The 12,553-nt window shown below is 38.5% G+C and overlaps 1 protein-coding gene across 4 annotated transcripts in view; it reads right to left on the reverse strand.

Annotated features, from left to right (window-relative positions):
* The window catches only part of gramd2aa (GRAM domain containing 2Aa), a 54,662-nt gene that overhangs the window by 21,436 nt on the left and 20,673 nt on the right, over nt 1-12,553 (reverse strand). For all 4 annotated transcript variants that reach the window (XM_054770718.1, XM_054770722.1, XM_054770721.1 and 1 more), the window contains exon 3: nt 2,395-2,452. In XM_054770718.1, coding sequence (XP_054626693.1) covers nt 2,395-2,452 — 58 coding nt within the window. The remainder of the gene's footprint in view (nt 1-2,394; nt 2,453-12,553) is intronic.

Genomic DNA, 12,553 nt, shown 5'->3' on the forward strand with positions numbered 1-12,553 from the left:
TCACACACACTGCCCTTCATCAGTCGAAGCTGGAGCACACACACAAACACTCTTCACTCAAACGCTCTCTGCTGGCTAACTATCCCTCTCTCTCTGTCTTGTCCATCTCTCTACTTTGGCTGGCTCATTTCTATTATTAGATCAAGGCTGTTCCTCTCCTCAGGTATATGGAGCTAACAAGAAGTCACAGCCATACAGGTTGTCCAGGTTTGGGTTTTTTAAGTTATTGAATTTACTGTATTCCATATTGGTTTATTAAATTGGTTTACAATGCTAAAAGACACACTCGTAGTTATTTGGAATGCATTTTGGAAACCAACAAAAAACAGTCAGTGCTAGCCACTAGCAGGCCAGCTAGCATCATCACTTGATATCAAAGTAGTGTTTTATTGATTTGTATGACAGCCTTGAATGTTAAAATGTCATTTAAAGCATTGTCTAAACAATTAACACCTTTGGGGTTCCTAAGACCTTTTTTGTCCTTGTAGGTAAATGTTTGCTTGTTTTTTGCTCATAACTTTGGTTGTGCTAAGGCATGATTTTTCCTAAGATGTTTTTTTCCCGATGAAAAATAATGAAATTCAGATTTAAAATGTGTTCCTCTCAATCAATTTGAGTTCTAATAAAAATACAAAACGTAAATATTTTATGATTTTAACCCTCTAAATACCCATTTGATTCAATGACGCCACTGTTTTTGCTTAGAAAAACACAAACAAATGGAGTCATTTTCCGTAGAATAAGTGTTAGAGGACGGGGGCTCTATGTCAAAGATCAAAGATCAGGCTTAAGTATACATAAGTAGTAGTATATATTAGTATACATTAGCAGTAAAATTTATTTTGATGCTTTGTTATTTTTTGTTGCCTCACTCATGTACACGGTGCAATTGGCAAGTTGAAAACGGCTCGTGCGGCGTTGCCCACTGCCTCCACTTTATTAGGTTTTCCGCAGCCCCCCTCTATTTCGGTTAGTATCTAAAGTTACCTGGTAAACCTTTTTCGTAACGTACGCGGTGCATTTGACAAGACAGCGCTGTGCAGGCTTATATTGCGTCAGTCATACTATATACAGTATGCAACAACTCAATTGGGGTAGCATGACCACTTTTTTCCTTGAAATGTATTTTTGTCTTATTCCGTGAAGTCATCATAAAACTGGCGTGGTACCTACAATATAAGAATTTTCTTCATTTTCAGTTGGCAGTACGCAGACAGTGGTACCAGTAACCTGCATTGACTGGCCACAACATTAGGTACACCTGCACAGCTGCATCAAACGTTCTGCCTGTATGGCTATCATACTACTTTATTTAAGGCTTAGAATTATTGATATAATTTTTTAATATCGAGAGCTGCATACTGAAAATAAAAAGGATGGAGGGGGAATATTTTTTACATTTTGTAAAACGGATAAAAACATTTGATATATGGAATATTTGAAAAACAAAGCTTTGTGTTATTATTATTTTTTTTTCCATTTTTGCTATTTTTTATATGTTGCTTAATTTTATTTCTACAATGTGCCAATAACAAAATGAGCCGCAGGCTTCAAATGGCCCCGTGGCAGCACTTCGGCCACCCCTGGCATACAGCAAACATGGTAGGTATAAGACGGCAGTATGTGGTTTTGACAGTCGACTTTGTTACAATCAGCATGGTGAACACTAGTTCATATACGACCGTAAGTCGTTACTGGAATTACAACAGGCCAGCAGTGTGGATTATGTAGACTGTGGCATTGGAGGGACGGCGCATCATCTGTGACTTCTAGATGGGATGACACAGATGCGGTGCCACGTACCACAGCTAGCCGCTTTAGAGGGAGATGGAGGCGGTGCAATAACAAATGGAAGCGTGGTTGTAGCACAAGTCGACAGCAAGCACAAGACGACCAGGCTACAGGCCAGACCGTGATTCTCATTCCATCTGTTATATGAATCATTTTACATTATCATTCATTCGTGGTTACCTGTACATTTTACAATTTAAAATGTGTGTGAGGCATATTTATAGGGCTTGGCGTGTCAAAAATAGCCATTTTTATTTATTTATGAATGCATCCATTATGTAACCCCTGTGAACAGCAGGGATGTACTGTTTCATATGTAAAAAAAAAAAAAAGTTGTTTTCCAGTCATGATAACATGATGAGAACATAAAAATAATTCACACATTTCTCTGTTTATATTACGAGAAGATGGAAAGTAATCATAGTGACTTTTGTGCTATACGATATTTGTGGAGCTGTTAGTTTTACTTGGGTTCTTGTGTTAACTGGGCAGTGCAAAATGGGGGATGTGTCCTAATTAATGGAGATATACATATACACACACACGCACACACACATGCAGAGACATGCACACACAAAACACAAACAAAGGGATGAAACTCACCGAGCCACGGTAACATTTTTTTACATCCTCATAGGACAACTCTTCAATCAGCTGAAACCTGGAAAGAATAAAAAAGGCAGACTTATTGTATTTGCTGCAAGACAAAACACATCACAAATTCAACAGGAACGAGGTACATTCACAGATATTTGATCAAAACTTTCCTTTCGTTTTTGTGGGAAAATCCGACATTTTGCGCTTATGATCTGACGAATAATTAGGCTCACTTGCCCTGCATTGGTAAAGCTTGAGCTGCACAGAAAGTAGTCAGGTGTGAGAAGGTGTTCTTCATATGCTTGATACCATATGACTTGTATTACGCTTTTACTCATACATCACAAGCCATCAGGAGCACGTAGCCCAGCATAGGTTACGGGTTATACATTTGTATACAACAGCATTGTTTTGCATGTATAAGCGTCTATTTCAATTAGGTGTGTCTCCAAACAACTTTTTCACTTCCGATACAATACCGATATTGCAGCCTTGAATATCAGCTGATACTGATTCATATCAGCACAAATCATACATACTTGTATTACTTATTTTGTAGTGTGGAATGCTGGAGGCTTGTTCAATGCTTGATCAAGTGGTATTACTCCAACAGAGAACAATAGTCAGCAACTTTAATTATGAGAAAAACTCACCCGTTTACTTCTTTATGCATGTGGCTTATAGCTTTATCCACGACGTACTGGCAGCTAGGCATGATATAGCGAGGTTTGAGATGACCAATGAAGCGCTTAAACTCGCCATGCCTCTCCAATAATAGGGGCACGATTTTTTTTATTACAGCAAATGACTTTTTGTCATCCCATGGGAGTTTCTCGTGTGATGCCACTTGAAATGTGCGATGAGGTTGTATTAAACTTCCCCGGTTCAATGTCATCACGGGAAAATTGTGCATGACTTGTGCAAGTTTTGCACTCAGATGCGACGTCTTTTTCAGAACGAAAAACACAATCATTCCTACTCCATGCTTAACACGTGGCCTGGGCTGGATAGACACGTTGGGGCGGAGTATGGAATCCATTACTTGGGGCGGAGTGCCAATATCAGAGCGCTTAGATGCAGGCTGATATAGTCTGCTTTTGATTCCTTTTTTTTGCTGATATCGGCCTAATATCCTATATCAGTATCGGATTAGGATTAGGACACACCTAATCACAATCCCCGCATAGTCCGTGTGATACGTTTACATTGTGTGTTCCACGTGTTTTTTGCACCGTGAGTGAGGGAGATGTTTGGTTTGATGGGGGTGAAAAATAGACATTCCTACGGGTGTCTCGCATTTTTTTGCCAAAAGTGAGGATCTACTGTAGATTGTATGGAAACATGGTTATTAGTTGTGTATTAAGAGTACTATTTACACTCATGAAGACAAAGTGTCACTGACGGCCTGGCAATGGTGGTCCGCTTGTGTTTCCATGTGTCTGTGCGTGTAACGTGAGCACTGCGTTGTGGGCATGCCTCCACATGACAAGCTAATCATTAGTGTGTGCATCACTGCAGGCTGCAGGTGGAAGCTGCCACATCTCGCCATAATCAAATATAAATATTAAGATGGGCACACAAATAGTGGTAATGCCGGTACATTACACATGGTGTTGTTTTTTGTCAGAAAACATGAGCACACATACGCATCATAAAATCCCTTTAGCCTCAGGAGGGAACAGTGCAGCAGATGTCCCAGCATGATACCTCCATCTACTGCATAGTCTCCCAGCAGATGAAATACTGTATAATCAGCCCTTGAAGGGAAATGCCCCAGTTAACAAGAGGAAGTTTAAGAAGAAAGCTTGCAGGTGAAAAAAAGACTCAAAAGTAAAATGACTTCCCTTTTTTTCTGCTGTACTGTATCTGTCAGTGAGATGACTGATAGTGTGTGTGCAGAGCGGAAATCACTCGATGCTAGCGCGGTGTTTATAGATCGAGCCTCTCTGCTGGAAGACATTTTTCATACAGAGTGTGACAGTGCACACAGTACAAGAGAAAGTCCATCAAATTGTTTACTACTCCTTTTAAAATGATTTTTGTTGCACACTGCTTATCAGAAGGCGTCTATTATCCAAACTGAGCCTGTTCTTATGAGCATTTAGTGGGGCTGACAATGATGAGAAACACAGTAGAAAACAAAGCAAATACTACATATTTAGATTTATTATCACAGCATATCATACCAATCCATGCTCATCTGCCACCCAGGGGCTGTAAGCAGTATATGGGAACAACCTTACTGGACACTTCGTAAGCGGCATGATCTTCTGATGCTGGCATAATATTATCTACTGGATCTCACTAATGCTTTTCTGTCCATTACTGAAAATGTCTAATATTTTGTGTTAAAATAATAGCTAAACCCTGTAAAAATATGCTGCACATCGGAAATAGTCCAGCTGAAAAGTAATACACTGTTCGTATTTCCCACAGGACAGCAATCTATTTGTGGCAGTAACTGTAATTCTTATGGCAGCTGTGGAAGACAAAAAGGGTACAAAATACATGGAAAAGCAAAACGAATATGATTGTGTCACTTCTTTTTTGTGCTTTTTATTAATGTCAGAAGGAAGACATAGGCGCCAGTGAGTGCTTTTAGAAGGGGGTAGGGCAAAGCAGCATGTGATGCATGTTAGGAGTCTCCAGAAGTGTCCAATATGACCAGAAAAAGTTGCTAGATTTGTTTAAAAAAAAGGGAATATAGAGGGTTCTGAATACTCGCTAAATATTGTGCCAAAGTCGCAAAGCTGGCAACACGGATCTCTCCTGCTACATCTTCTTATTCTCTGGCAGACCAGGTGCGTATGAGGTGTGTTAAAAAGCAGCGTTACGATGCCATCTAATGTACGAAGTTGTCTACGTTCACAAACAGTCCCACTATAATGTGTTTATGAGCGAGGGCAAGAGTACCCTGTATCATACGGTGACCGACAGGGGCAAACGCGCAGCAACGTCCAAACAATAATCCCCACATGCAATGAAAAAATGCTGCAAATTTGGATATTATTTGTCCCGATCAGCCACCGTAGTATTGAGCTTAATAAAAAAAAAAACATCGTACTGTATAATGATAGTTAGTGAGAAACTAATAAGTTATTTTATGAGTTCCCGTTTTAATAATAAACATATAGAGCCTTTTTGAGTTCATCCTAAAAATTAATTTATTTAAAAAAAAAAAAAAAAAAATTCTGGGATATTATTAGAAACAATGACTCAAAAGGTAAATCCATCTGAACACATACTGACCACGTGAACTGCAATAAATAAATACAATGTTGTGCACTAAACATGCATCGATCAATCGGCCGGGCAATCGGCTGGCACTGATTTCCTTAATTTTGGGGGATCTGCAATCGGCCGATCCTTACATATGAAACAATCTTATCCACTGATATTATCTACCTTTGCTAAAGTGTGTTGTTGCACAGGTAAACAACAGGTACTCGGAGCACGGCCATGTAAAGCTAAAACTAGTGAAAGCAAAAAGGGTAACTTTTTGTGTTTGATTCATATTGATTTGGTCCGTCTAGGGTAGGGGTGTCCAAAGTGCGGCCCATTGGCCCGCGGCACATTGTAGAAATAAAATTAAACCCAGCAAAAATGGGAAAAATAGAGCAAAAAGGCAAAATGTAAAGTGGAGAAGCTAAAATGTTCGCTTGGGTTTTTGTGACATTTTCAATGCTGCTTGTCCTGGGAGAACATGCAAACTCCACACAGAGATGCCAAAATGAAGATTCAAACCCAGATCTTCCCGATCTACTGACATATCCCTGCATCTTTTGATTTTCAGTATGTGGTCCTCGGTGGAAAAAGTTGGGACACCTCTTGTCTCGGGCCTAATTGAATACTCGATTAATCAGAACAGCAAGCTTATCGACTATGAAAATAATGCTTAGCTACAGCACTAGTATCATGTAAATAAATTATGGCATTAATCGTTTGTTTTCATTATTCTGAATATGTATGCCATTGTGTAACCATATAATTTCCAGGAAATCACAGCTAGGTAATGTAGCTCATACAAAAAGTTGCATTACGACAAGCGCAGAAGGCTGGCCATTCAACTTGTTAATCTTCCCATGCTCTCACACAAAACCACAAAAAAACAACACAACAACACAAAAACAAATCCATCCATTTCTTCTTCTTTTTTAAATATTTTAGTTACTAATTTGATCTTTTATAAAACAGAACAGTGGTAACAGTCTTGGAGGAAACCTGAATATTCTTCCATCCTTAACTTTCCATTTTCCATACTTTTCCAGACCTAGAACTTTATAAAAATCGAATTCCATCCTTTTCCATACTTGCGTAGGAACCCTGGTTAAAACAAGTTTGTATTGTTTGACTGGTATTGTTCAATATTTTTCTATGAGTTTTCGATGTTTCGCTCTCGATGTGATAATCAAGCGGCAGCTAACGCAGCCTTGTGGACAACACTGGCCCGTATGTGCGTGACAGTCAGAAGGCTAAGCTAATAACCCGAAAAATAACTGAGTCCATCGGATGAGATGAGATGACACACATAACACAACTGATAGTCCCAATGCCATTAATAAGGCAAGAATTTCTACTAGGTAACCCTGTCGGGGCACACCTGAACACCAGAACACCAAGGGTTTCCAGCGCTATCAAAAAAGCAAAGGGTGCTACTTTGAGGAATCTAAATGTTCAGACATATTTGGTTATTTCATACTTTTTTGTTAAGTACATAATTCCGCGTGTTCATTTATAGTTTTGATGCCTTCAGTGAGAATCTACAATGAAAATCAAGAAAATGCAATATAAACTGCAAAAACAAAATTAAAAAGAACACTTAATCATTCACAATGTCAATCACAGTTCTGTGAAATCAACTGTCCACTTAGGAAGCAACAATCAATTTCACCTGCTGGTGTGCAACTGGAGTAGGCAACAGGTGGACAGCAAGACACCCCCAATAATAATAATAGTGATCATGCTAATAATAATAATAATAATAATAATCATAATACTCATAATAATCATAAGCACTATCATAATCATAATAATGACCATAACAATCATAATCGTAGTCATAAATTATATTTCCATTGATCATTTTTGTGTGATTTTGTTGTCAGCACATTCAACTATGTAAAGAACAAAGTATTTAGTAAGAATATTTCATTCATTCAGGTGTAGGATGTGTTATTTTAGTGTTCCCTTTATTTTTTTGAGCAGTGTATATCAGCTACTAACATTACTATGACATCTTCATGGCCATCTTTATGTAGTGTAGCCTGGCTTAATTTCAGCATTCATCCATCCATCCTTCTCCTCACCAGAGTCGCGGGGGCATGCTGGAGCCTATCCCAATTTCAGCATTCAAAAATGTGTATTTTCAATCAAAGATTTCCCCCTTTTTCTCACTAACAAAATCCCAAAATGTGATTTCCTGATTTAGGTCAAAACAACTGGACATGATGTATCTCTTCTTACATGCGTGTTAAACTAGACGGTGACTCTCAGGAGGTTATAGGAAGTGTTTAAATATAAAATGGTAATGGGGCCCTCAGTTAGTCACTTCCTGTAGGGAAGAATATAGTGTCAGAGACAAAAATCTCAACTCTGTTTAAGTGTCAAAGACCAGCATGTTGCCAGATGTTATGAGTGCCTGCTGTGTTGTTTGGAGGATCAGGCAGCTGTTTACAACAACAGCTGTGACAGCACTGCCAGCTAGGGCGGATGTGCTGGACATCACTCCCCTTTAATGTTTCATCCCAAATTTGACATTTAATCTTACTAAATAGACACTCCTTTGTTTGGCAAATACATTAGTGTGAATAGTCTGTATTATACAGTGGAACCTCAGGACTTGGGTCATTAATCCGTTCTAGAAGGTCCGACTCAAACCGAAACGTAACCAACCCAATCCGTTTTTCCCATAAGAAATAATACCCAAAACACCCAAAACATTTTTATAACTTTACAATTATATTTTACATGACAAAAATAAATCAAATGCATATATTGTATAGGATGAATGAAAGTGATAAATGAACATTTAACGTCACCTTGATTCAAGTCTTGATTGGGTGGCAGTTTCGTCTCGAAACCGGAAGGTTGGTGGTTCAATCCTTGCTCCCTCCACCCAGTCACTGTTTTTCACTCACATTACCTCCAGTGCTGCCCACACTGTGTCTGAATGTTTGGTGGTAGTCGGAGAGGCCGTAGGCGCAAATTGGCAGCCACATTTCCGTCAGTGTAACCCAGGGCAGCTGTGTATTATTACCACCACCAGTGTGTGTGACTGAGGAGTGAATGAATAATGGGCTCAATTCACTGTGAAGCGCTTTGGGTACCTTGAAAACGCTATATAAAATCTAATCTATTATGATTACTATTGTTGACAAAAAAGACTGTTAGGCAGAAGGGATGAGCAGAGATCCATGCAGTTATTTCTTGAATTCAGTAGTGTTTCTCTATCAAAGTGTTAGCACTTTCTTTGGCTTTGTAGCAATGAACTACAGGGTCAACTGGTGATATGACTATCGACGAGCGACGAAGCTGGGAGAACAATGAATTCTGGTTCCAGTATCCATGCCAAAGGGATGTGTAGAGTACACATAGAGTATGAGTATGAGTATGTGTATGTGTAGAGAATGTGTATGTAAACAGGTTCCAAAATGTACATTGGACAACTTCATTTCAAAGTTGGTGGGTTTCATCAGCATGGTGTAGAACTGTGACAAAGTTGTGTCTGTTCAAGCTCGATGTAATAATAATACTACAAATTTGTATTTGTTCCCAAACAATAATATTGTCAATGAACACGTTACAGGCCCAACAGGTCGGTTATTAGTGTCGGTAACTGTTTCCATTTCATCAACCATAGTTCTTTCTAAATGCCACTAGCATACAAGTGCAACATTCATTAAGTATTAAAATTAGCATTTAAAAAAATAATGCTTTTTATGTCATTTAGCATACCTAGCATACCCCCGCGACACAAATGAGGAGAAGCGTTATAGAAAATGGATGGATGGAGAATATATTGTTAACTAGAAAAGCAGACCTCCGCAGTCGTTCCCCCCCATATTGTGATTCACACCAAAATGATAATCCTACATTTTTTGGATCAGTCTTTGATATTTTGTAGAACCTTTTGGAAACTTATCCTGTATTTTTTTCCAAGTGCTCTGACCATTATTTGTGGCGTTAAATGCACAAATGCCGAAAATGGTCCTATCTCGCAATGTTAAAGAATTCTTGAAAAAAATCTTGGATCCAGAGGGTGACCCGGATCATCCCCAAAATGTAATCAGTTCTTCCATACTATATTTCCAACAATTCCCGAAAATTTCATCCGAATGCATTCAGAAATTTTCTAATTATTTTGAACGCAAACAGATAAACGCCGGCAAAAACATAACCACCGTGCTGCGTTTGCAGACTGATGAAAAGACACTACTACTCAAATGGTTGGAAACAAGAGAAGACCGGAAAGACCACTGGTATGTAACAACTATTGTCCCTAAGTTACAGCTGTGTTAAGTCTTGAGTAGTAATTTGATGCTACTCCTCTTTGATTCAAGGTTATCAACCTAACCTGACAAGCTCCTGTAAATAGTTGAAGTGTGAAATAAAACTCAAGAAAATCTACTGAAGTTGAGTTGATAAAGCGTCCTCTGTGATCTTCTCAACCTTTTCAAGTGCAGGCTGGCTTATGTCCAAAAGAGCTTGAAAGGTGATAACAAGGTACAGTTGATAACCAAGGTACAGTTGATAACCATGGTGTAGTTGTTGGACGAAAAAGAATTACATAAATGTTCCAAACCAAGCTGTTGACCAAGCTGAGATCTATGGAAATGGAAGATCAAGTAACAGAACTCAGGATACTTCAAAGAAAACAAGCTGCTGCTAAAGCAGGACTTTCATCCCGACGTACGTGCTCTTAGAGCACTTGGAAAATGATCTAAGGAAAATAAAAGTTGGAAACTGAGGAACTTATGCGGACCAGTCTAGTGACGAGCTATATGAAGAATAGCATTATATCTGTAATTAAACGGGCTGAAAGGCAATGTGACATAGTTAAACGTCTCTCTCCTGCTGACATAAATCGTGATGACTACAAATCACACTGAGACAACCTGGAAAATCAGGTGACTGAAACAACGCAAGCTTTTTCAGCGTGGCGAATGTGGACACCACAGGATGATATGAAGGAAATAAAAGCAAGGGTCGAAACTACCCATTTGTAAATGATCACAGCATTCTTGAACAAACTGATCAACGTAATTTACATTGCTGAAGTGAACCTGACTACGCTTTTGAGCATTCACCAAAGCATCAACCTCAACAAGGGACTCTGCAAGCACATGCATAGTGTGTGGAGATGATTGACATCATGACAATATGTTCTTCTGTCAGAGATTCAAAGGTCTGCACGACAAAAGGCTTGCTGTGGCTAAATTAGGAGCCTGCGAATTGTGTCGAAGATGTCACGATGAAGAAAACACTTCTGCAATAACAAAAAAGTGCAGAAGGGACCATCACTACTTTCTCTGCCCAATACAGGAAAAGTACAGTGGAAAAAGGAAAGTAGCAGTACTGGCTACTTCACCAGTGACCTGGATAAATGTGTGTTAAAATGGTAAAAATCCAGAAGTTGTCAAAAAGTTCTTGTCTAAACATCCACCTGAAAATGCTAAAGGAGTCCAGAAATTTACAAGCAAGTCAAGTATTTCCATTGAGCTTGACAACACATCAAATATAGGTGAAAATACCATTACTAAAGTCAACACTGAAGACAGACCAACTGGTTGCATTACTCAGGCAGCCATAAAAGAAACCACAAGAGTAAACATTTCTCACATGGAAGGAACACAAGGTTCTTGAAGAAGACAACCATGTGGATACCATTCTGACAACCTCTCAAAAAGTAGTTCAAGAACACAAGTTTCTTGAAGTATCTGATATCTTGATCTCTTCCAAAGGAAGAGATCCTTTGGAATATGTATAGTTCCAATGTATAGTTTGAGTTTGAGTTTATATCCCAAAATCATTAGACCCAGCAGAATAACAGACCACTGTGCCACCCTTATCGACAATATATTCACCAATGTCTTTGACAACAATACCATCAGTGGCCTGCTAATTAGTGACATCAGTGATCATCTTCCAGTGTTCACAATTTACAATGAACATTATAATAAAAGACAGGTGGAGACAAAAAAAAGACTTTTCAAAGACTGCGTACAGAGGACAGAATCTGTGCCTTCAGGAAAGATCCAAAAGAACAAAGCTGGGAGAGGGTCTACAGTGCAACAGATGTGGATGAAGCATATGACAACTTTCTAGGTACCTACATGGAGCTCTACAATAAGAACTGTCCCTGGCAAGAAAAGTCCAAGAAGCAAAAGAAAAACCAGCAGCCATGGATGACAAAAGGACTAAAAAACGCCTGCAAGAAGAAGAACGCTTTATACAGGACATTTATCATTCAACAGACTAAAGAAGCAGAACAAAAGTATAAGTCTTACAAAAATAAGCTGACATCTATCTTGAGAGTGTGTAAGAAGGAATACTATAGCCATTTACTTGATAAGAACAAGAATAACATGAGAGCAACTTGGGGCATCTTAAATAGTATTATAAAGAACAATACAAAGAAAGCAGATTACCCCCACCATTTCATGGTTGGAAACACTAACAGGAATGACATGAAGGCGGTAGTTGAAATGTTTAACGATTACTTTGTAAATATTGGACCAAAACTGGAAGAAGAAATTCCAAAGCAAGACACAATTGATGAAGGGAATGATATTATTACATATAATTCTATGTTTCTCACTGTTGTAACTAAAAAGGAAATCACTGATATTGTTAAACATTTCAAGGCAAAAACATCAACTGATTGCCATGGAATCGAAATGGAAACAGTTAAAAAGATCATTAATGAGATCGCAGACCTGTTAACTTACATTGGTAACTTATCATTTCAGACTGGAATATTTCCAAGCAAAATGAAAACAGCCAAGGTGGTTCCAATTTTCAAAAAAGGAGACAAACACCAACTTACAAATTATCGGCCAGTTTCCTTGTTACCACAATTCTCTAAAATTCTGGAAAAGTTATTTAATAATAGGTTGGACAAATTTATTAAAAAGAATGAATTACTCACTAGCAGTCAATATGGTTT

Source organism: Dunckerocampus dactyliophorus, chromosome 3, assembly GCF_027744805.1.
Source record: "Dunckerocampus dactyliophorus isolate RoL2022-P2 chromosome 3, RoL_Ddac_1.1, whole genome shotgun sequence".
NCBI classification, from domain to species: Eukaryota; Metazoa; Chordata; class Actinopteri; order Syngnathiformes; family Syngnathidae; genus Dunckerocampus; species Dunckerocampus dactyliophorus.